A 26,231-nucleotide genomic window follows, 5' to 3' on the forward strand; every position below is an offset into this window, starting at 1 on the left:
TTATTCTTGATATTTTTTATTGTTTAACTTAAAAAAAAAAAAAACGTTGAGTTACTTTATGATTTTGATTATTTTTGTTCCATCTGAGAGCTACATTAGATTCACCAAGGTTCTACACAGAGTTAAGAAACTTTGACTAGATAATTATTAATAATTAATTCATATTGAATTATTCATAGATCACAAAAATGCTTTGTCATTTCTTCATCAAATTTAATTTTATATCCTCAATTTATGTCACCGATGTAATTCTCTACAGTGTCAACTGGGCTGAAATTAAAATTGTGTTAAATTTTGTTGCGAGATGCCGGATGAGCTCCACATCATCGATGTGCTAGTTTATAGCAGGATTCCTGCTATTAGAAGAGATGTGACACTGATTTTTCACCTATTATAAATGATAAATTTCCTAATGAACAAATGTTTTAAAGGGTAAGTTCACCCTGACAAAAAGTTTATTGTAAAAATAGCAGAAAAATTAATGAAAAATATTGCCGAAGGTTTGAGAAAAATTCATCAAATAATTAAAAAGTTATTAAAATTTCAATTTTTTGATTTGTGACGTCATATGCCAGCAGCATTCCTACATAGCGAATGGTAATAAATCAATGAAATGTCATTTCCTCAGAAAATTGAAAATGGTTTTCACTGTAACGTTCGTATATCAATAGACAAATTGTTTCACACCCGATCATGAAAAGAAAACAAAATTAAGTCATCAAGAATCATACAAAATTTGAAATTTATGCATTTTATATTACATAACACATGGGACAGCTGCTCGTTTATGACATCACAAATCCAAAACTTTGAACTCTAATTTTCTTTCTTACTCTTTAACCGATTTTCCTCAAACCTTCACCAATATTTTTTACTATTTTTTCTGCTATTTTTACAAGAAAGTTTTCTTCAGGGTGAACTTCCCCTTTAAGCATTGTAATTGCCCCCATAAATGGTGTAATCTGCACAACTATGTAGCAACCCCGCACGGTCTATAGCTTACTTCAAGTGCCAATTGCTGGAAAATAGTGCTGAAAAGGCAACCCAAAAGATGAAATACAATGCTTGTCTAGCATATTCTGGCAATACCCAACATAACGATTGTTAGATATGCATGATCATAGAGGTCTTCTTATCATTGTTGCTTTTTGATCTATACACAACAACAAAAAGTAAGTCCCCCCTAAATCAAATAACTGTAACTTTTGAACCGAGTTATTTTGAGATATGATACTTCATAGGATGTTTTCTACACTCATTAAGCAACTCCTGGGGGAAAATGAGATCGATCGGTTGAGTCATGCAAGAGTAATTAAAGATTGAATGAAAAATGACCAATTTTAAAAGTCACAAGAGTAGTTTTTCAGTTTGTTCAAATACAAAGTTGGGCAAAAGTTATTTTTAGGTGAATTTTATGGTGTTATACTGTTTTACTATCCATCATTCAACCACTTCAGACCAGATTTTGATATTGTATGTTCATGGTTGAGTGAGCACAGTGTATTGCAGGGGCGGCGGAAGGGGGGGTGGATGTGTGGGTGGGCTTCAGTCCCCCACTTTTTCCAAAAGCATGTACAAAAATGTAAAAATGACCATACGATTGTGATATTTTGCATGGTCGCCCCCCCCTCGCTTTTGGCTCAGTCCCCCACTTTGAAAACCGTTCCGCGGCCCCTGTATTGTGACGTATCATCATAGGGGTTATGGTAGTATCATCTACAACTTGTTAGATCATGTTAAGATATGAAAACGTTGATGGCTCCCCCGATTATAGACCCCTCCCCATTTTAAAATTCTGGATCCACCACTGATTTGTCCATACGTTCAACTGATCCTGAGAAATTGTTAGGAAAATAATACATTTATGTAGTATAATGAGTATTCATTCCTAAGTTTTTGAATGTGCTCGCTCAGCCATGAAAATATTTAAAGTTCGGAAAATGTGTGGTGATAGAAATGATGGATGATAAAAAGCAACAGCAATTAAAATCACATTTGAAACCGAATTTGCCCCTAATATTCACTTTATTACCCTTTAAAATGAGTCTGTGACATTGAAAATACAAATTTTCCACTTTGATGCGTGCTCACTCATCCATGAATAAACAAATCAATTTCATTTTTGCACAGAATTTTGCCCATAGGTTGATAAATATTACTGTCAAACGACATTGCTAAAGACAGCTTTGAAAAAAAGTTCCACCATATTGAATAAGTGGTTACTTATTCTTAAACATATGCACCCATAATGTACACAAGTCTATGAGAGAGGATGTCAAAATTTTAACAAATTTAAAATGAGGTTTTTTTCATGGACGGTTTTTAGTTACTTCTACCAACAGTTATCTCATGAAACTTCGCACATGGCTTCAGAATAACACTATCCAAAAGGCGCACACACCAAAATAACCATTCGATACGGCACAGAGTGGGGCCAAGGCCTTGAATTTTCTTCTCATTTGCATTATTTTCGAATATTGTGTGCTCACTGATGCATTAAACACTTGGATTTTCATAAAAATCAAATCTAATGAACTATGCAAGGAGGTTTGTGACAGATATCCATAGTTACAAATTGCATTTATTCCAATAACGTAAAAAAGAGCTAATCACATTCCACATGTTCATTCAAGCGTGAAAGTTTAATTAAACGCCTTTGAATCATTGAAGCATGTTCATTGGTCATGAACACAACGAAAAAGTTGAGAAAAAGATCATTTTCAGTTAGCAAAATGAAACAATACTTGCTTATTTGAAAATCATATTTTTTGTTTTCAATAAATGTTCATTGAATCGTGAAACGATGAGTACTACTGAAGAAACTCTTCCAAAAAATAACTGTCGCATATTCTGTCATTTCTATTAATAGAAATGTGTAAAAAATCCAATTATAGCAAATTTGGACTTGTGTTTATTCAACCGTGAAAGTTAGCCAAAAAAGTTGTATCGTCTTTTAGAAAGTTCCTTTCACAAGCCTTCTGACTATTTTTCATAATGAGAATGTAGAATTAGTTCCAATAAAATGGAATCAAAGTCATGATATTTGGCTTGTGATTTTTGAAAAGTGAAATTTTTGCCTTCTGACCGCGCTCGCTGAAGCATGACGTAAAATACGTCCATAACATTTACTCAGAGTTTAGCTTATAAAATTACCTACATGCTCTTGTAAAAATATATTAAAAACTCGTATTGGTTCGGAAATTATTGATGTTTGTTTAAGGGGGGACTTACTTTTTTTTGATGTGTATATTTATGATTGAACATCATGCGTGAGCGTATTATTTGTAACCTGTTAAATGCATGCGTTTGAATTTAAGTAATTTACACCCTCCTTTTTGTCTCACCTGCGAAGCAAAGTGAGACTATAGGCGCCGCTTTTCCGACGGCGGCGGCGGCGTCAACATCAAATCTTAACCTGAGGTTAAAGTTTTGAAATGACGTCATAACTTAGAAAGTATATGGACCTGGTTAATAAAACTTGGCCATAATGTTAATCATGTATTACTGAACATCCTATTAGAGTTTCATGTCACATGACCAAGGTCAAAGGTCATTTAGGGTCAATAAACTTAGACCATGTTGGAGGAATCAACATCGAAATCTTAACCCGAGGTTAAGTTTTTGAAATGTCATCATAACTTAGAAAATATATGGACCTAGTTCATGAAACTTGGACATAAGGTTAATCAAGTATCACTGAACATCCTACATGAGGTTCATGTCACATGACCAAGGTCAAAGGTCATTTAGGGTCAATGAACTTTGGCCAAATTGGGGATATCTGTTGATTTCCCCTCATAACTTTGAAAGTTTATAGATCTGATTCATGAAACTTGGACATAATAGTAATCAAGCGTCACTGAAAATTTTGTGCAAGTTTGAGGTCTCATGATTAAGGTCAAAGGTCATTTAGGGTCAATGAACTTTGGCCGAATCGGGGGTATCTGTTGAATTACCATCATAACTTTGAAAGTTTATTGGTCTAGTTCATTAAACTTGAACATTAGAGTAATCAAGTATCACTGAACATCCTGTGCGCATTTCAGGTCACATGGCCAAGGTCAAAGGTCATTGAACTTTGGCCGAATTGGGTGTATCTGTTGAATTACCATCATAACTTTGAAAGTTTATGGATCTGATTCATGAAACTTGTACATAAGAGTAATCAAGTATCACTGAACATCCTGTTCGAGTTTCAGGTCACATGATCAAGGTCAAAGGTCATGTAAGGTCAATGAACTTTGGCCATGTTGGGTTTTTTTGTTGAATATCCATCATATCTCTGTAAGTTTATTGGTCTAGTTCATAAAAAGTGGACATAAGAGTAACCATGTATCACTGAACATCTTGTGCGAGTTAGAGTAGTATTCAAAGTCATCACTGCTGCTATATTGAACCGCGTGATGCAGGTGAGACGGCCAGAGGCATTCCACTTGTTTCTCTTAATTTATTAAAGAGGAGTGCACTAACCCAACATATCCTGAAGGAAAGCCTCTCTTCCAAACGGAAACCATTACGGCACAAGGCATCTTTACCACTTCTACTGGGGGTAAGGATACTCTGGGCCTGTTACCCCTCAAAGATCTTAGCAGCACAGTAAGCAGAGCCTGGTGTACTGAGGATGCCGACGGTGTAATTCTTATAATTGATCTTGGAGAAGAAAGACCCATTGAAGGGCTTGTCTTCCGTGGGAATAATGACGGTGTCAAAGCCTGGGTCCAGACAGTGAAGCTAGAAGCAATCGGCGACAGTTCGGAAGTTCTCATAGTAAGTAATGGCATAGGAAATCTTTTCTTCCGGGGGTAATGGGTTGGGGAACTGTGACCTATACAGACCCCAATGGTGAAGGGATGAAAGAGGATGATGAGAAGGTTTCATCTGTATGGTACTATTGACACTGCCCTTTGGTGTAAATCTAGTTAAAGAAGCGAGGGGGAGGGGGGGGGGAAGGATTGCAGTATTGTGAAAATCTTTCCACAATTTGTAGGGGCATCCAAGTATCATAAAGCAATCACTACAACGGGTAAAATCTACCAATCTTCCCCACCCCTTTATTTTGATTACTGCTTGAGCATATTATGTACTTCTTCAATTCTTATCCATTAGTCATGTGTTAGTTTGTCAAGAAATAGTAGTATACCAGAGCAATGTGTACATGGTTTGATGATTCATACGAATTGATGTGTGATTGAGCAAAGCAAGCGAGTAAAGTTTTTCCTTCCATTTTCCCACTGCAAAATACAACTTTCTAGTGAAACTGATTTTTTTTATGTCTCTACTAAAAAGTAATTGAGAACCAATAGCTACCTGTGTACAGATAGCTATTCCATTTCCATTGATCCGATCAATCGTAACTATATGGAAATCCATCAGTGTCATAATTTTTTTCCTAAGGAAATTTACACAATGTCTTTTGTAAACAAAGAGAAGCGCAGCGAATTTTCAAGAAAACGTTGAATGCATGAATATACATCATAGCGAGAAAATATTTTGAACGAACATGCAGAGTAGATGTTGACTTTGCTGGCCTTCCATAGTTGTGATTGACGGATCAATCGCAACTCTTGGTAAGACGGGTCCCTGGAGTTCAGAAAACGAACCAATGGCTCTACATCTTGACCCTAAAACACTGGGCTATTTTGATGGCTATAAAAGTCCAGAGGTGATTATGAACATGGCTTTCAATTAGAGTACTACAAAACGATTAAATTTGGAAAGTTTGTTCTTGTCTCTAATGTATTCTTCATATTTCAAACTTAAATTTAGAATTAACTTTGCCAGTCATATGTTAAGTCATCCAAAACTTACAAAGAACTTTCTCTGTCATATCACAGTTTTGAATTTGTTTCCTGTTATTACAGGCATCAGATGGGTCAGAGGAATTTACTGCCAACAGTAATGCTGATTGCGATGCAGTTATCTTATTTGAAACACCAGTGAACATGAGAAAAATCATTATCACCCCGAAGGAATTCCACTCAGAACCGGGTGACGTCCTGTGCATGAAAATAGAAGTGTTTGAGTTCATCCCAGCACAGCCAGGTAAGGGAAAATGTCAAGAAATTTCTGCCTGATGCATTCCTATATGTTTTAAGACTGCTGCATTTTTTTATTTTTACCTGTCATTTTATGCTGCTGCTGATGATGATAGTGGTGGTGATGATGCTGATGATGTTAGTGGTTATAATAGTATTGATATTTCTCAAATGTCCACCCTAATCTAATATACCTGATTAATATGTAAATAAATTAATTTAAGCCTATCTAGGCCGGGGGGGGGGGCTCGGAGCCCCCCTCCCTCAACGATTTGTGCAATATTTTCGCCATGCCAATTTTTTTGACACTCGCTGAATCTTTACTTTCTTGCGCAATATTGCCCGGGTACATGGTTCTGAAATTGCGCAACATTATGTAAGTGCATGTCAGACAAAAATTTGCTCAAAAATGTGATTTTGTGTACAAAGTCAATGCAAATTGTGTATTTTTGCTGGTCTACATGTAAATGTATTTATTTTATGCTTTTTATGATCTCAGAATTGAGAGTCTGCAACAAATTTCATTGAAAAAAACAATGAAAAACAATAGGTCAAAAAACATGGAAATACTTTAGAAATTGCAAAAAACAATATAATACATTAGAAAATGATTTGATATCGCAATTTTGTTCATGTTAACTTGCTAAGAACACCACAAAGAGTTTCTATACCAAAGATTAGAACATTTGGAGCTTTATTTAGGGATTAAAGGAAAAATTATGATTTCGCATACTAATTACGCATAAATTAACATATATAACTTAATACCAACTCGCATGAAATAAATTACTGTATAATTTTGTAGATTAAGTCCCAGACAACCCGCGTGCCAATTTTTGGCGCAATCGCGCGGTTGATGCGCGACATCTCAAGGGGAGGGCCTGGGTGCCCCCCTCCCTCTCGGCCATATGAACTCCCAAAATACCCCGGCCTAGATAGGGTCAAATCACAAATTAGGGGCTTTTTTGTTTCATTTTTTTTATACCCCGTAACATAGAATTGAGTCCCCTTTAAGTTGCCTGCCATATTATTGCAGAATACACTACTGAGTGCTACTGATTTCAATGCATATAATTAGAATGGAATCGTTTCATTCCTGACAGAGACAATTGAATGTTCTGAAGGCAACCTTCCTGAAGGGGGCCCGATCATCAGTCACGCTGACATCACCGTATCTTCTAATGGACATCACCATGCTCATGGTCTTCAGAGTGTACCGCTGAGGCCTGAAGATGACCCTGGCGTGGCTTGGTGTCCAGCGTCTGGAGACAACTTACCTTTAGTTGAGATTGAATTCCCTCATGATGTTGAAGTTTTTGGACTCGTTATCCGTGGGAACAACTATCCACGCTATGAAGCTTGGACGACATTGCTGACCTTGGAGTTGCTCCAGAATCATGATGGTGTGCTTGACAAAGTAAGTAGGACTTTTTTATGCCCCCGCAGACAAAGTCTCCAGGGGGCATTAACAATTGCCCCCATCCGTCCCCCACTTGGTTTCTGCGTAATAACTCAAAAAGTATTTTAATGGATTTAAAAAATTTTGGTGTGTAGGTAGATGACACCAAAATACAGGCTAAGTTCGATTTCTGAGTCTGCAGGTCGAAGGTCACAGCTCACTATATATGCGAGTTGGTTTCCACATGATAACTTTGGAAATATTCAACAGATATTAAGATTGTTTGGTGTCTGGGTAAATGACACCAAAATACAGGCTCAGTCGGAGTCAGGTCACATCAAACGACATGACTGTCATATCTTCTGTCAGAGATTATTATGGAAAGGGTGAGCCTATAGGTCAAAGGTCTAAATTTTTTATTATGTATATTGGTTTCTGCACAATATTAAGTTCAATCATATTGAATGAATTTCTGATTGTGTTAAGCAGGGGCATCGGTGTCCTTTGGACACGTCCGATTTCTACTTTTAACCTTCCATGTACCTGGTACCCAGGATAAGACATCCCATGCAAAGAAATCAAAATTATATGCAATAATTGGCCTTGACCCAATTTGCATGAAATTCCGTATATTACGATAACTTTTCCATCCAATAGTATCTTACATGAAATCCATGATTTTGATTGTCTGGTGCGCAATGTTTCCATGGGAGTTGCCATTTTTGGATGGCAATTTTGCATGATAAATTTCATGCTGATGTCATGAACTATGGCTTTCTTCTTTTAATTTGCACATGTGTATATCCTTGGATCTTGTGCAAGAGCAGACTAAAGTAAAGAATAGGATCAACAAAAATTTTAGTAGAATTGACAAAAAATAAGAGAGTACGTTACAAGTATTAGATTGCGGAAATCACTAAGTGCTTTGAAGATACTCCCATTGGCAGTGCAAACTAAATCTGTGGTGTCACGCATGTACAACGCTCCCCTTTGTAAATGTATATCTCAAAATATATCTTTTTGATCATTTAGCGATATGACAAACAATGCATTAGTGATGTAACATTTTCAAACCTTTTTTACCCACTCTGTAATAAAACAGAACACGATCTTGAGCTAAACAAGATGAAAAGACAAAATTCATGTGAAATACATGTGCATGCATGTACGGGGAAGTTGTACATGCATGACATCGTAGATCTTGCGGATGAATTGCGAATGACTGCAACAAAGTTTGAGCATGTTCAAAACTTTTCTGCATGCAAAACAGACTTGCTTGCTCTTCTGCTGGCAACTGTGTGCAGGACCTGGTCGAGATACTGCCAGTGCGGCTGACCTGCGGGTAGCAAACAAATTTACCCACAAGTCACGCGCAAGCCTTGTACTGAACACTGAGACAGGGCCTTTAGGGCTTAAAACATGATGGGCTTTAACATGATCGGGCTTATTTTGCAGTCCCAGGGAGTCAAACTGAATGGCATGCTTGAATATACTCAATTTTTTCAGTATTGTTTATCCTACCTTTACATTCTTAAAGCAAAAACAAATGAATTTTTTTATTTCATATTAAAATGAAATACAATGTGGAGTGATAATGTCAGCAACAATGAATTCCAAGAACCAGAACCCCCCACTTAAGCTTTAATGATAAACAAATGCTATGCATCTGGTGAAATGATAAAATAGTCATATTAGAACTATGATGATTGATGATAATTTGGATCACACACAATCCAGATATGCTAATGTGTAAAATGGTGTATTGTATGTTTATTTTACATTTATTTCATTTCATAGACATACACTTTGGGAGAAAATGCAGACTGTGACATAGTCATCAGATTCGATTCACCAATACTGGCGGATAAGCTTATCATCCTGCCCAAGGACCATGAAGGATCTGTTGGCCCTTGCTTGAGAGTGGAGGTTTATGGCAATTTTGGTAGGTCTATTGAAGGACAAGTCCTCCCCTACAAAAAGTTGATTTGAATAAAAAGAGAAAAATTCAACAAGCATAACAGTGAAAATTTCATCGAAATCGGATGAAAAATAAGAAAGTTATGACATTTTGAAGTTTCGCTCAATTTTTCCATGTTTACAAAACAGTTCCTGGTCGGTATGCAAATGGGCAGACTGATGACGTCATCCACTCACTATTTCTTTTGTATTTTATGTTATGAATTTTTTTGGAGATATTTAAATTTTCTCCTCGCTGCCAAGTGAAACGTTTCATTTCTCCCTGAACATGTAGAATTAGCATTGTTTAATGGCTCAGTCTAGTTGGTCCTTATTGTCAAATCTGCAGAAAATGAAATATTGTTTACTTCAAACATTAAAAAACAAAAGAAATACTGAGTGAAAGACATCCTCAACTGTCTCATTCGCATGTCATTTAGTTGTGCACATCACTGTTTTGTGAAAAATAAGCGAAACTTTAAAATGTCATAAATTTCTTATTTTACATCAGATTTTGATAAAATTTTCAGCGTTATGCTGGTTTGATTTTTCTTTATTTATTCAAATCAACATCTTTCTGGGGTGGACTTGACCTTTAATAATCTTTTAAGAAGGTCTCCCTGTGAGGCTGAATATCCCTCTTTTCGTGTTTTTTTTTCTGCTTCATACACTCACTCAAATTAAAAGATTTGAAAAGTCCTTTACTAAAGAAAGCTGTTAAAATATCCCTGAAGAGGAACTTGGCTGGGTCTACTTTATCAAATTAGCACAGACCTGAACCACCCTACATTCTTTGAAAGTATGTTACACACTCAGGCATGAATACATGATGTCATGCTATTTGAGTGGTTGAACAATAAACAATAGTCCCCCCCACCCCCTGTTTAACAATCGTTAAAATTGAAGGTGTTTGTGCAAAAGACAGGGATGAATGACGTGCCAACACTAAGAATAATGATATCTTGATTTATATTGCACTTTTGACCAATGTTTCAAAGCACTGTTCACAAAAAAGAAGCCGAGAATCACCACTACATAACATAATATATCTTACATATGTTTCACATGAAAAGAAAACATATACATGCAACTAAGAAATGTACAGTAATAGAAGAAAAACTGTTCATTATCAATAATCAAAATTATTGTTGCAGAATCTGGAAAAGGTGAGTCTTTATTGAGAATTTTTTACTGGTATTAGTGTCAGTCACTGCTACGTGTAAGTCACATTTCTTTAAAAGATGGCTGCATTACCTTAAAGTTATAGGCCTGTATTCTGAACTTGACTTTAACTTCATGCAGCTTTAGTCTTAAGTTGTGTATTAAATATGAAATGCCAATAGTGACAGAAGTCTCTAGAAAATGAGGATGATTTTTTTTTTGCTTGTTTGGCACTCTAGCCATTCAAAACTACTGTGAATAATAATGTAAATGCTTTTCTTTACCATTCATGCACAGATAAAGAACTCAGAAAACATAAGAAGCATGTAATGTAAACAAAATGATTTCTTTTTTGGCCTGTCATGATTTTAGTACCGACTTAGACCATGGTCTAACTTAAACCTGACTTCAGACTTCAGGCCCGACTAAGGTCTTAGGTTCTTAATAATGTATTTGTTCAATGTACCCTTGCCTAAAGGTTGTTGACACCAGCACTGCAGATGATTGAGGTAAGAGGGATGTAGACTTGTGATTCTGCTGGCGTTAGTTAACTTGTTCTTTTGAGTGTTTTATTCTTGGGAAATTTTAAACGCATTGAAATATTAATGGAATGCACTATGTAAATGTATTAATGTAACTTGTATTGTAATGATTCATAATAAACTTGATTGATTGATTTGTTTGTTTGTTTCCTTTCTGCATCTTTATATCTTTTTCCCATCCTCACCTCCACAGACCCATAGTATGGATAAAGCAACAAACCTTTCAAGCCTCTATCTAGAAGAATGAACTTCAACGAATGGCTTTCAATAATTTAGTGTTACTAAAATTCATCTGATTTGATATCTTACAAATCATTATTTCTTTATGATCATGTTTTTGTTTGATATTTATTATCGTTGTTATTTTCTTATTTCAATATGATTTTTCTTTCAGATAATGATCATTGCCCTGTACATTCTACTGGCATGCCACATAAAATATTCTCAGAAATTGTATGTTGGGGTTATTTTTACATACCAATTTATTCTAAAAACACTTTAAAACTATCCAATTTTTTGCTTGCTCACTAATTTGTCTCTATTAGTACATTATATCCAAAACTCAATTTCCTGTAACCATGGTTACACGGGTACCTTTCCAAAATGTCTATTTGGTCATGTGTTGTAAGAATGGCATTGCATTCATCATATTCAAAACAAGTAGTAAAGCCAACTGTACTGCCAATTTTGAATTTGAAGATACTAACAGTCATTTTTTTCAGGTGATCATTTTAATACCTGCTAAACGTATGAAATACATATTTTACCTGTTATTTATATACTTGTGTAGTACATTCTATTGAAAATAATGACAGTTGTAGTAAACATTATCATGGTAAATCATGTTATGTGTAATAATTATGATAACATTTACTATTAGTAATCATTGAATACAAACCCTATTAAATTGGGGGAGGATCCAGGATTTTTTTTAATTTGGGGCACATATTGTTTTCTTCATTTTTTCCGACTAGCAGGGAGAAATAAAAAGGTATCACTTTAAACACAGGCCTATTTCCATCACCTCTAATGGTGAGCTAAAGAGGGGGAGGGAGGCACAACATCGTCCATGGTTTTCCATTGTAAATGAATTTGGGCAAAAAAAGGGAAATGTACCCCTTCTGCCCCTCTGGATCTGCACCTGATCTGTTTTTTTTAAAAAATAATCAAATACACAAGATCTGTTAGTCACTCAAAATGAAATACAGCTTATAAATCTGCTTAGAGCATCTTATTCATGACATCATATCATAGTTTATGAGTCAGATCATTCTGAATTGGGACCCTGTTTAAAAAGAACATCATGAGTCAAATATGTAGAAAAACATATAAGTGAAGTGATTTTCAAACATGACTGTAGCCAGTTGTCTCTGTTTGGCCTTGATAGCTTCATGGCACAAACTTCATTCATTAATCATCCAGGGATGGTTTATTAGGGGGTCAGTCTGTCAATAAAATCTCATTTTTGACCCCTTTCACATGTATCTCTTCTACATTAATGGGCTACTTGTCTTCACAAAATTAATGATTTTTTTCCCAAAATACACCAAATCTAGTAATGACTAGACTATGTTGTTTATAATCATTACATTCTTGCCCATCAGTCTTTCTTTTGACAAAATATATATTACTTTGTGATTGCCAATCATATATTCGTACTCACATGCAATTACCAATGGGGTCTATTTGGCAGCATAAGAGCTTGTCAGAGTTTTGCAATCCATGTAAACAAGTATTTGAACTGGAATCCAATATGTTTTTCTAGGAAGAACAGGTTCAATGATAAATATGGTACATGCTACCCAAGATAGCAGTGTCCATTAATTTGAATAAATATCACATTCTACTGCCTGCCGTGGGATGTCAATATTCAATAAACTTCACTCTTCCAAAATGCCTTAAGATAAATTTGCATGATATTTTCACTCAAGATTAACTGAAAATCTCAAAACTGCCATCAATCAAAGAAACGCATCTTTTCCCTTTAAAACAATTTTCCCAAAATGTTGTGCAGTTATATTCTTAAATCAGCTTCCAAATATTCCGGCTTCCTTACAGGGTGGACAGGGATTTTCAATATTGTATACAAGCTCTATCATTCTTCTTTGTGGTTCTACAGAGTTTCTAAAAAAGGTCAGCTATATCAGGAACACATTATATATTCTTTTTATTTTACATAACTGAGTAACTCAACTTTAATTTGACTCCTTTCTTCAATTCAACTCATTTATCCACAATGCCAATATATGAAAATAATTGAAATTATTAAGATTAACAATAAATATACAATTAAAATTTCATTTGTGCAGTTAAAAATAAAGTTAAAATGATTGATATCACAATATTGCACAATTAGGTATTACACAGATCGCAAGCTTATTTAATATCGCCAGATTTGGAAGAGCTCTGTTCTAAAATCTTTTGGTTTTACACATAAATTGAAAGTGTTTGTTTTGAGTGAAGTTAACCAGTTTTAGTACAATTCATTATTTTCTAATTTTAGAGCAAAATCTGTGGTATGTTTTTCTCTTCAACTTTCAAGTAATGTCAAATTTACAATTGTCAAGTTATAATTGTAACCGCCACAGAGTTATGGTCCTTCGAAGGCCAAGGGTACAATTTTCAGTGAAGTGTCATCCCTTCTGCTATTTCTTTTTGGAAGTGAATGTTAAATAACCGGTGTCCAGCTGCGATTTTTGGTTGAGCATATTCTTGGTAACTTGCATTTTCACGTTTAGCATGAGATGTTCTTGTCACAGTCCCACAGTGGTTAGGAGAGCAATGCAAGACATGTGCAGCATTAACAGGGGAGGTACGTACTGTGAAAAAGTTAAAGTTGTAGGTGAAAAAGATAAGGACGTGATCAACAGAGATTGAAGCTAGGCAATTGATATGTATATGCAAGTCACACACACAAGATTAACAGAGGGGATAGCACTTTCATGAAATTTGAAGGGAAAAACAAAACCAAAACCTTACAACATAGTGGGTTTCGTTAATGTACATGTACATTAAAACCAAAAACTTGAAAAAATTAGGTTAACTTGGAAAAATTAGGTTTTGTACCCTTTGCCTTCAAAGGACCATAACTCAGTGAACCGTGAGAATTGTGATGCAAGCAATATGTAAATTTAAGGTTATGAGTTACTCGGTTATATAGAATAGAAATCACAAGAATAAATTATGTATTCTTGATATAGCTGACCTTTGAACTTCAGTTACCTCTTTTTTTTAGAAACTCCCTGTGTAGGTCATGTTTTATCTTGGCTTTGGTTGGGAAATCTATGTTTTGTGGTTGTTTGTGTGATGGCATAATAATTTAAACTCTGTATCATTCTTCTAGAAATCTGTGTATTACATTGAATTAAATTGTTATTCACTTGGGTGATGTATTATTCTTCAGGATGCTCAGTCTTTTGAACTGATATTTAAGGCATAAACATAGGAAATTACTTTGTTAAACTTAATTCATAAATACCTTACTTGTAAGGCTATTTAGAATATTTTCCCTCATTTTCTTCCCTCAATCATTGTATACATTGATAAATAAATGCAATTGATGGAGCACAAAAAATTTTAGTGGATGGACTTAAATCCTATTTAAAACCTAACATTATTCCCTATGTTGGGAGGAGGGTATCATTATCATAGTTTTACATTTACACGTATTTGTTTAAGGGCAGACAATAGTGATCATTGCAACCAGACTTTTAAATAGATAAGTTATAAATAAAACGGCAGATTCAAGCTGATCTGAACATTTATTGTTTTACGTTTTAATTAATTAGACATATATTCCTCTAAATATATTTATCTTTCCTGTATTCTTTTCCTTACGTTTTAAGCTCCCATGATAATTTTATTGAATCAAACCAAACAGTCCTCCCTTTAAGTATATATACATGTAAGTGTTGATTGGGCTTTCCTTATTAGGAACTTTGTTTAGTGTTTGTACATGTAACTTCTCTTGGTTTTCAGAATGTGTTGTCTGGAATTAAAGTCACTGTCCACCCTGTATTTGTTTTGTCTTTGTTTGTCTTGTCTTGTTTTGTTTTGTCTTGTTTGTTGCTTGCTTGTTGTTTCGACATAATTGGGAGTAAAATGTTGTGGCTGCTCTATAACTGGGAAAATGGAGGTTCATGCTAGTTTTTCATGGATCATGTTAAACCTTTCTTCATTGGTAATCATACCTTAACCCTAAAAAGACTGGGGGGCTGATTCAGCCCCCCCCCCTTTGACATTTTTCATGATAAATCCGCCGCATGAAATTTTCTGACCATGTTGCTCACTGACTTTTTACATTAAAGTCTTGCTCAACTTTTGAGACCAAATTTGCATCCCCCGGGTACGTGGTTCCGAAATTACGCAATATTTCGTAAGTGCATGCACACCCAAAATTGCACAAAAACGTGAATTTGTGTACAAATCCAATGCAAAGAGAGTTTTTAGCCAAAATTCATAAATATCATTTTTCCTTTCACGGATAGAAATCAATTAATTCCATCTTATTTATGGTCCAAATAAAGCCCCCGACAATTTCCATTGAAAAAACAATAAAAACAGAAAGTAAAAAAACAATGAAATACATAAGAAATTCAGAAAACAATAAAATACATAACAAAATGAATGTGATTTTGAAAAAAAATTTCACTACATTTTATTAGATTCATATAAAGTGTCTGTGTACCAAAAATTTGCCTTTTAGGGGCATTATTTAGTTTGTTAATTGCAAAATTTTTATTTTACGCATAAATTAGCATAATTCATTAGCAATGTAATTTTTTGCATAATTTGATTTTGTAGTTTTGTACATTATGCCATGGGTAACGTGAGTGCCAAGTTTTGTCCTGATCGCGCGATCAATGGCCGAGATCAGCCCCCCCCCAGTCTTCTCAGGCATAAAAAAAGCCCAGTCTATTTAGGGTTAATCCTCTCTTAGGTTCTGAAAAAAATTAGACAAAAACTCAAACCATCTGTGTGTGGGTGTGTGTGAATATGCTATTACGTATGAATATGCGGAGGAGGGGTATGTGTGTGGGTATGGGTGTGTGCCCCCCGTTCATGTGGAAAACGAGGACACACACATAGAATTCACATTACAACTGAGGACACGGACTACAACGAGGATGTCCTTGACAGGTGCATAATTGCAAATGGTCCCAAGTTATGTTCTCCCACATATACACATGTATGGGTACAGGTAGAAAGTGCATAATAAGATTTATAGTAACAAATTCAAACTAATCCTCAGTATTCCAAATTCTTGCTGACTTACAAATATTGGGTTTGTTGTTAGATATTTTTTTTAACGTGTCCTCACTTTCCAACATGAACATTAATGGATGTGTGTGTTTGTGTGTGTAGCGTATGGGGTAAATGGAGAAGCCAGAATTCTTTATTAGCTAGGCCCTGCCATATTGGGGGAAGTGTGCTCACAAATTTTAAACCAATTGCATCAGTTAAAAGGGTATTTTTGGCTGAAACTGATTATATTTAAATAATAGAGTAATAGTTCACTGAGAAATATGAAAAGAAAATTATCAGAAGCTGATGACAACAAAGTTATTAAATTTTAAATTTTGCCAATATTTTGTGAATACAGTGATATACACGCTATCATGAATATGGAATAGGTCGGGTGATGATTTCATGTCCCACTTTTCCTTTTTGTTTATAAATTATTTTATCTTTCTATAAATGGATATATGATATTATTTCCTGGTAACAAAGTAATTTGCAGCAGTGATTATTTTTGCATATTAGATCATAAGTGAGTCAATCCAAACTTCCATTCTTGGACGACAAAATTAGAATTAATATAATGTCATTAAATGAAATACAAAACAATAAATGGGGATATGACATCAGCTTGCTCATTGCATATGCATGAAGAGTGCATAGAACAGTATCACTGAAATGATGCAAAAAAAATCAAAATACCATCACTTTGTTATTCCTTGCCTGATTTTGATGACATTTTCAGTGTTTTGTTTGTCTGATTTTTACTCTCTATTCAAATCACATTATTTTCAGCATGGAGTACCCTTTTAATGTTAAATACCTGATAAGCCTCTCAACTATTACTTTGCAGTAGGCTTCTTTAGATGGAGTCTGTTGTGATTGGCTGGAGATATGTTTCATGAAGCTGTTCATAAGTTAAGGTCGACTTTAAGAACGACCCCGATGAACGTTTCTTACGCACAAAACCATCTCCAATGAACATTTTGGCGTACACCGTTTACCACAAAGAATCTGATTCTCCAGTTCTTAAAATTGCTCCTACATTCAAACAGCTTTATGAAACACCCACCAGGACTTGCAAAATGAGAGTCTGCTACATGTATTTCCCATTCTACCATTAAACTAGATGCTGTTTTATAACGAGTTAAATCAGCGGTAACTTTACCATAATGCCAACTACCATGGAAACCTTAATTTTAAGCCTGTTGAGCCCTGTTATTCTATTTATATTTATTTTATTTCCAGGCAAAAGACAACAAGAATATGTACAAAAGGAATAAATTACCACCATCTAATGCCTGAGGATGACTAAAAGAAAAACTAGTTTCTGTTATGAAGCCCTCTTCACTAGTCGGGGTTTACAAATATACAAAAATAAAATCGGTATAAAATGACAATATTTGTTTAGATGCATTACTTATTAAAACAAAGAACTTAATAATAAAGAGTGTTTGTATTTCCATGTGCAATTATAATATTCAGTCAATATGAAGTGTTAATGTATTCAAATAAACAACGTTCTGCTATTATCAGATGGTAGTTGCCAGATAGAAGTTGCTATTACCATGGTAGTTGTCATTGTAGTTACCATGGATGTACCTATTTATTAATTAGGCCCCTGGTGGGTGTTTCATAAACGCTGTTTGTAAGTTAAGAGCTACTTTAAGAACGACTGGTGATCCTTTCTCGTGGCAAATGGTATATTCATTGGCAATGGTTTAGCGCGTAAGAAAGGTTCACCAGTCGTTCTTAAAGTCGCTCTTATCTTATGAACAGCTTTATGAAACGGCCCCCTGGTGTGGTGAGGTAAGATTGAGACTTGATAGAATGATAGAGCATACATGGGAAACATAATACTTGGATTCCAGTATTCACTCATTACTTGTTTCTTGATAATATAAGCCTCTGACAAACTTTCATGTTGTCAAGAAGTGATTACATGTGTCAAGATGGATCCATTGATAGTTTTAAAAATTTAGCTGAATGTGACTATTTGGGGAAAGCCATGCAAACTGGACCCCTTAGACGAAGAGCTCTCAGCTGAAAAGCGTGTTTCACCCTTGAGTGGAAATAAATGATGTAAAATTTGAACAGCTTACAGGGTAGATCTATCATTAAATGTTACTGTGAGCAAAACTTTCAAATAATTAGTAAGGTATAATTGTTGCCATTATGTTGTGTGGGATCTTTCAAATAAAGATTTATTTGACAAACATGCTAATAAAAGTACAGGAATATAAGTAATTTCACATCATAACAATAATAACATTTACGGGTGTTTTATACAGGTGTTTTGAAGCTCACAAGTGGGCTGACAAATGTTAATGAATCCATTTAATTGATAAAACAACACTATAATAGTGGTGAAAAAAGATGAGTTTTCAGAAAGGATTTGGATAATTCAACAGGGAGCATTTCGGAAGTGGGTTTGGTGCTTCAGCCAGAGGGCACGAGAAATTACAGCAAACTGGCATGATTACCATAAATGTATTAATTATAAAGTATTGTTTATTATAAAAAGATAAAAACAAATTACTGAAGATCATATTAATTTCAGTTTCTATTACTTGATTTTCTTTTTTAGGCTATACTCGTCAAATTGGTTTAGAGTAAAATAAGGGAACACACAAAGAGGCCGATGATATTGAATTGTAACCCATATGTTTTAAAGCTGATGGAAAGTAGTTGAAGTTGAAGCTCGCTTAATAAGCGAGTGCATGCTAGCGAACAGTCCCTGCTCGCTAAAAGATCGCTTAACTATTACTCTGCACTCATATTACACGCTTATTAAGCTAGCCGCATGCTAGTTACTAGCATGCCGCAAGCTTGCGCAAGCTAGTCGCACGCTTGCTGCAAGAAAGGATCAATGATGTATATTATTCTAGTTATATATAACTAGTATAATATACATCATTGATCCTTTCCCATAGCTGTAGAGGCTTTCTGCTTTCAAGTGGGTATACATTCTATTTTCTTTCTTTTTATCTTTGTGTCTTTATTGTTCATCCCTTTCTTTTATGTTACCTGAAAGTTCTACTTATGGCATTTGCCTCATCTACATACTCTACTGCATGAAAAAGTACATGGGTATACACTTTGTAAAACACCTAAACAAACAGAAATGAAACCCCCCTTTAGGAAAAAATAAACACTTTGACAAACTTGGTTCAAATAATTTGACAAGAACATTTCTATGCTTATTGAAAACAAAAGTGATCTGTTGAATTATACATAGGTGATCATGCAGAGGAGCGGAAATAATTTTTTTTTAAAGTCACAGTGGTCATGTTGGGAGTGTATGTGATTCATAATTTTTATAAAATTGCTTTTTGATTCATGATTAATCTATTCTCGATACCTTTCTCCTCTCCCTATTTCACATTTTCCACAGGTCATTGCACTCATTTTAAATCAAGAATGATGTATGCTGTTGACGATGCAACTTCATCTGAAATATCTGAGTGATAGGAAAAGATATCTTCTGAAATTACTTAGTATGGTTTTACTGTTGCCTAGTTTCCTAAAAGAAAAGTGCATCATGGTCATGAAAATGGAGCATTTGATGATATATGATTAATATGTGGTGAATATTTCTGTAACTGTTCATACTCATTAACAAGTTGTACATGTATTATTAAGACGAGTCGTGCCATCACACTACATTTTATCATAGTTTTGACTAATAAATTTCTTTTCTCTCTATTTGAATTTCTCCTTTGATGACGGTAGAAGAGATGGAAGAGGCAGTAGGTAGGTACACTTTAAACAGAAAGTATGAATATTGGTTATTTTAGGTGATTTTTTGGGGGGTATAATTTTCTGCGCTCAGTTATAAATTTTACTGATTCAAAAGATGTTTGAAATTGCAACTGCACGACAAAAAGACTTGAGTAGTTTTAATAATATTTTCTCATTTTAGCGATTCTCACTCAAATTGGTGAAAAAAAGAAATATACCAAGTTCTCAAACAATTTATCTTAGAATGTACTTAGCATTTATAAAATAAGATCTGATAAAACTAGTACATAAATACATGAAATATAGGGAAACTTGAAATATAGAACACAAAATTATAGTCATGCTTTATAAAAATGCTTTCTCTGTGAAAAATCCCCAAGAAGTATATGGACATTGAATGTAGCATTGTGCATTTTATCTGATTTTCAGTTGGGGATGCTGAGGTAGCTGAAACCCAGACCAGACAAAGAAATTTACAGCCTGCTGAATCTGACGATCAACAAACAGGTATTTTCTTTTTCTGAACGGGAAAAATAGAGGCTTGGCGGTCGAGAATGTTTGAACATTTAGAACAAGGCCAATAATACGCTGACTTCAATGGGGCTAATTATGTATTCATTAGGTCATATTCAAAGCCCCTATGGACCGATTCTCACTAAATTTGGGTTTTGAGGGTTTTTTCATCATGCCCCTCCAAAATATCGTATCAAATACGTTAAAATGCTAAAAAGTTTTTTGTGACATCACTTTGGTTTTACACTGTTCATCTTTACTTTTTAAATCATTATTTTGTCATTGCCCTCAGCGTGTTGTCGAAACCTGTCATTATTATTATTAGTAGTAGTACCAGTAGTATTATAATCATTATCTATACTTTTATTATCATTATAATCATTATTGATCATATTATAATGGTAACTAATGACCTACATCCATACTGGTTTTCCTTTGTCCTATATTTCAGTTGGAGATACTGACGTAGCGCCAACTAGAAATCGGGGGAATAGGGTTGAGCAGACTTCAGGTAAGATTGAATCCATTGCAGTTCAAGGTATGGTCATCTGCTGTTTTTTACTTAATTACCCACCTGTACCCTCACACGCACACTCAGCCCACTCTCTCTAATCCCCTGCATCCCCTTTGTTTTTTTCTCACACATCATTATGAACAACTTTCAGGACTTAGTCGTATTTATCTAAAACAATTTGTGTGTTGTCACCCATGTCCGCATATGTGGATGTCATGTGTTTATCTAGCCAATCAGACACATGTACCCTGCAAGATACCATGCAGACGGAACTTTGACAGAGTATATAAGGCCTGCTTTTACAAACTTTGCTCATTCTCCTGAGGACAACAAGAACACACTTGTCGAAACGTCGAGATTGGGTGGTCCTTTTCAGGACCAACATTTGCCCAAGAAAGATACATGGTGTACCATGAAACCTACTACACTATTATCTAAAACTGTTTATTTTCAATTAAGATTCTCTTGAAGTAGTCAATAATGGTGAGGAAGATTTACATGAGGTAGACATTCAGAATGGGCTGAGCTGCAAGGGGCAGGCCTCGGTGGGGTCACTCAATATGACTTGGGGACCGCATGACTGTTACCAAAATCGCGGGAAAAGGGGTCAATTTCACGGAACGTCCGCGGACAGAACACTCCTCGAAGTAGTGAAAATAGGGGTGCTCACCGTCCTCGATCTGATGGAAATAGGGGTCAGGAAAAAGGGGAGAACGATTACGGGAAGTAAAATCCGTCGCCAAGTCACCAGCCGCAGAGGGCGCGCACATCATGCTCTGTATCTTTATATGGACAACTCTACATTTATTTTTACAAAGAATTCTACTTTTCTTATTTTTCAAGAAAAATAAAGTCTTTTTGGATTATTGTATCAGTATGACTTGGCTCTTGGTCATCTTTAAGGACTGAGCATGCCTGTGTTGCAATTTCCTCTAATGAGGAAAGGGTGTTAAATGCCCTGTCCTTGAAATACGGTAAATAGGGGTAAATTTGCGAAATGGGCAAAAGTGTCCTTACAATCTTATAATTAGGGGTGTTTCAAGGTACCATTTTACCGCAATTTTGTCCTTGTTTTGCGTGAAAATAGGGGGGGTAAATTTCACAAAATGTCCTTGAAATTGACTGCAATAGGGGGTCACTTGCATTTGTGGTAACGGTCATACGTGTCCCCCTCTGCGGCTGAGTGACCCCACCGGGGGGCAGACAGACAATGCCCTTTTTTCATTTTCAAAGCAGTGAGAGATGAAAGAAACAAGAAATGAAAAAACAGTGGTCTAGGTTATATATCTATAATACCAAAACAGGGCATCATTTTCAAGTCGTGTAACCCTCCCCCCCCCACCGCGATAAAAATAACCCACAGTGTTCAATGGATGTATTTTCTACAAAATAAGTAAAAAGAGAAGCCAGGTTAACCATTGACTATGAACAGACAAGCTAAATAAATTCCAGTTTGGATCCAATCTTATTGAAATTATCATTGTAATCAATATTGCTCTACTTATAGTGGAAGTAGTAACATATAACCTACATCTATTATTCTTTTATGTTAGCTGGAGATGCTGATGTAGCACCAACAAGACAACAAGGGAGGAATAGAGTTCAGCAGTCCTCTTTAGGTAAGAATGAATCCATTGCAGTTGTCTAATAATACCACTTTCTTTATTTTCATTTCAGAATCATCAGAATCTCTTGAAGTTGTTGACGTTAGTGAGGAAGATTCAAATGAGGTTGACATTCGAAATGGACCATCACAATTAGGTAACCTTCCACTGTAATTCAGATAGTGGCAATAGTGATAATGGATGCATGTCATCACAACATCACTTTTGATCAAGACAAAAAGTTTACTCTTCAAGAATAATATGTGGAAAAGACTCCATATTATGCTATCTAGTGTCTATTTTTCATGGACCTATTACAGATGGACATTCATTGAATAGTCAATGAATTCACTATATGTTTGACCGTCATTGTGCTCTGAATAACGTTCTCTTCATATTTTTCTACATCCATCCTACCATGTTCCGCCATCAATAACGTCATGAGTTGAATGAAGCAGTTCATGATTAAACATTGATAGTTCACAAACTGTATTTTATTTAGTATGTAAACGGCCCGTGAAATACAGGAAACGTTTTTCTTTGCGATGCACCCTTCAGCTTCCCAAAGCTAGAATTGAATATAAAAGAAAATCTTTTGCATATTTCGGACCCAAATTATTTAATGCACTTCAAATTTACAAGCCTGTACCTCCTTGTTAGTTTTTAAAAAATTATGCAAAGCCTTTCATACGAATTGATAAAGAGCAAAATAATATTCCATTGATTTACAATGCTATGTACTTGTATGTTTAAATTGTCACTTCCCACTCTATATTTTTGGTGTTAATTGTTTCTGATGTTAAATAGTTTGTATTTTGACGTTGATTTTTTTTTTAATGATATATTTTATAGTTATCTTGACATGTATTTTAAACTGCAGGGCGCCTTTGTAAAGCAGTTTTAAGAACTGAACAGGCCTACCCTGCAGTATAAAATAAATAAAACAAAATAAATAAATAAATAAATATTTGGGGAAATGCCTTCATCTTTTAAGATAGAGGCAATATTGTGATTGATTTCTAATTATTTATTATCTCATTTTCATCCTATCATTCCATAGATACATGGCTCATATTGTGTAGAATGTTTATTTCTTAATGTTATTGAGGTCATTATGTGCATGTGGAAGTGTGTGGATCAAATCATAATAATTCTTCTATAATTTGTATATACAGTATCTGGATCTGAGGAATCAGAAGAAGGAAGTCTAGAACAAAATGGGGATAACACTGTAGAAGCTGTTGAAAACCCTGGAAGTGAGGTTGAAACAGTTGAAGACACTACGTTTGAAGGTACACTATAGAAGCTCAGTGTAATGCCAAAATCATACCAGTTAAATCAACTCCAAACCAGCCAACGGTGTAACATTTGAAATACAATGTAGTTTGATAGGTTCTATGGCTTTGGAGTCATATTTGTTGATTTGGCCTAGATATCGCTACAAGGGTTTGATAGAAAAATGTCCCTTTCTGATTTTCAAAGCAATGAAAGAAACAAGAAAATAGAAAAGAGAGGTCTAGGTTGTATAATTCCATGATACCAATTTACTTAATGCAGGGCACATCATCTTTCCATTGTCTATGACCCGCTATCAAAATAACCTACCATGTCCCATGGTACAATTTTCTACATAATAAGTAAAAAGAGAAGGAAGATTAAGCATTGACCATTTACAGACAAGCTTGATCTGACACTTGTGGAGGCATAAATTTCAGTTTGGATCCAATCTTATTGTTATTTTCGTTGTAATCAAAATTCCTCTCCTTATAATGGTAATAGTAACATATGACCTACATCTATTCTTATTCTCTTTGTCATATATGTTAGCTGGAGATGCTGATGTAGCATCAACAAGACAACGAGGGAATAGAGTACAGCAGTCTCCTTCAGGTAAGAATGAATCCATTGCAGTTCAAAAAGGTATCATCAACTGGTCTCAATGTCATCAAGAATTTTCAATTGTAACTTTATCAGTAAATTTAAATTTGTCTAATAATACCACTTTCTTTATTTTCATTTCAGAATCATCAGAATCTCCTGAAGTAGTTGACGTTAGTGAGGAAGATTCAAATGAGGTTGACATTCAAAATGGACCATCACAATCAGGTAACCTTCTGTGTTAATTCAGAAAGTGATAATAGTGATTAGGGCTGCATATTGATCAAGCCAAAATATCCACCTCAAAGAATGACATCTGGAAAAGAGTTAATGTAATAATACTTATTGTACAGCTGCTCAGACAGTGTACCATCTGAAAAAGGGAAGTTCTCTAATAGGCTGTTTCAAGAGAATATTTCAATTTATTCGAAAAAGATTCATTGAAAGTTAACAGTTGATGGATCACTATTATCTATAGCAAATCAATTATAACTTCTTGTTTTAAACGCAGAGCAGCAATTAAGTGCAAATTTGAAGTCATTGCAAAACTCAAGTAAAATTCATCCTTATCTATCAAGTTAATCATAATAATTCTATAATTTGTATATACAGTATCTGGATCTGAGGAATCAGAAGAAGGAAGTCTAGAACAAAATGGGGATAACACTGTAGAAGCTGTTGAAAACCCTGGAAGTGAGGTTGAAACAGTTGAAGACACTACGTTTGAAGGTACACTCTAGAAGCTCAGTGTAATGCCACAATCATACCAATTTAATGAACTCAAAACCAGCCAACGGTGTAACATTTGAAATAGTTTGATAGGTTCTATGGCTTTGAAGTCATATTTGTTGATTTGGCTAGTAGATATCGCTACAAGGGTTTGATAGAAAAATGTCCCTTTCTGATTTTCAAAGCAGTGACAGAAAAGAAACAAGAAAAGAGAGGTCTAGGTTGTATAATTCCATGATACCAATTTACTCAATACAGGGCACATCATCTTTCCTTTGTCTATGACCCGCTATCAGAATAACCTACCGTGTCCCATGGTACAATTTTCTACATAATAAGTAAAAAGAGAAGGAAGGTTAAGCATTTGACCATTTACAGACAAGCTTGATCTGACACTTGTGGAGGCATAAATTCCAGTTTGGATCCAATCTTATTGTTGTTATCATTGTAATCAAAATTCCTCTTCCTATAATGGTAATAGTAACGTGTGACCTACATCTATTCTTATTCTCTTTGTCATATATATTAGCTGGAGATGCTGATGTAGCATCAACAAGACAACGAGGGGATACAGCACAGCAGTCTTCTACAGGTAAGAATGAATCCATTGCAGTTAAAAAAAAAGTATCATCAACTGGTCTTTATTTCATCAAGAATTTTCAATTGTGGTATCTTTGTCAGTAAATTTCAAGTTTGTCTAATAAAACCAGTTTATTTTCATTTCAGAATCATCAGAATCTCTTGAAGTAGTTGATGTTGGTGAGGAAGATTCAAATGAGGTTGACATTCAGAATGGACCATTACAATCAGGTAACCTTCTATGTTCAGAAAGTGAAATTGAAGTAAGGATCAAGTCAAAATATCCACCTCAAAAAAATGACATCTGGAAAACACTTAATGTTATAATACTTATTTTACAGC

General features: G+C 35.0%; 1 protein-coding gene across 1 annotated transcript in view; it reads left to right on the forward strand.

Annotated features, from left to right (window-relative positions):
- LOC121425992 overlaps window positions 1–26,231 on the forward strand; it is a 174,439-nt gene that overhangs the window by 116,751 nt on the left and 31,457 nt on the right. Inside the window, exons 39-52 of the mRNA XM_041622120.1 lie at window positions 4,457–4,767; window positions 5,862–6,042; window positions 7,139–7,452; window positions 9,232–9,376; window positions 20,064–20,084; window positions 20,502–20,579; window positions 21,037–21,096; window positions 22,777–22,860; window positions 23,879–23,995; window positions 24,531–24,593; window positions 24,726–24,809; window positions 25,194–25,310; window positions 25,840–25,902; window positions 26,037–26,120. Coding sequence (XP_041478054.1) covers window positions 4,457–4,767; window positions 5,862–6,042; window positions 7,139–7,452; window positions 9,232–9,376; window positions 20,064–20,084; window positions 20,502–20,579; window positions 21,037–21,096; window positions 22,777–22,860; window positions 23,879–23,995; window positions 24,531–24,593; window positions 24,726–24,809; window positions 25,194–25,310; window positions 25,840–25,902; window positions 26,037–26,120 — 1,722 coding nt within the window. The remainder of the gene's footprint in view (window positions 1–4,456; window positions 4,768–5,861; window positions 6,043–7,138; window positions 7,453–9,231; window positions 9,377–20,063; window positions 20,085–20,501; window positions 20,580–21,036; window positions 21,097–22,776; window positions 22,861–23,878; window positions 23,996–24,530; window positions 24,594–24,725; window positions 24,810–25,193; window positions 25,311–25,839; window positions 25,903–26,036; window positions 26,121–26,231) is intronic.

Source organism: Lytechinus variegatus, chromosome 13, assembly GCF_018143015.1.
Source record: "Lytechinus variegatus isolate NC3 chromosome 13, Lvar_3.0, whole genome shotgun sequence".
NCBI classification, from domain to species: Eukaryota; Metazoa; Echinodermata; class Echinoidea; order Temnopleuroida; family Toxopneustidae; genus Lytechinus; species Lytechinus variegatus.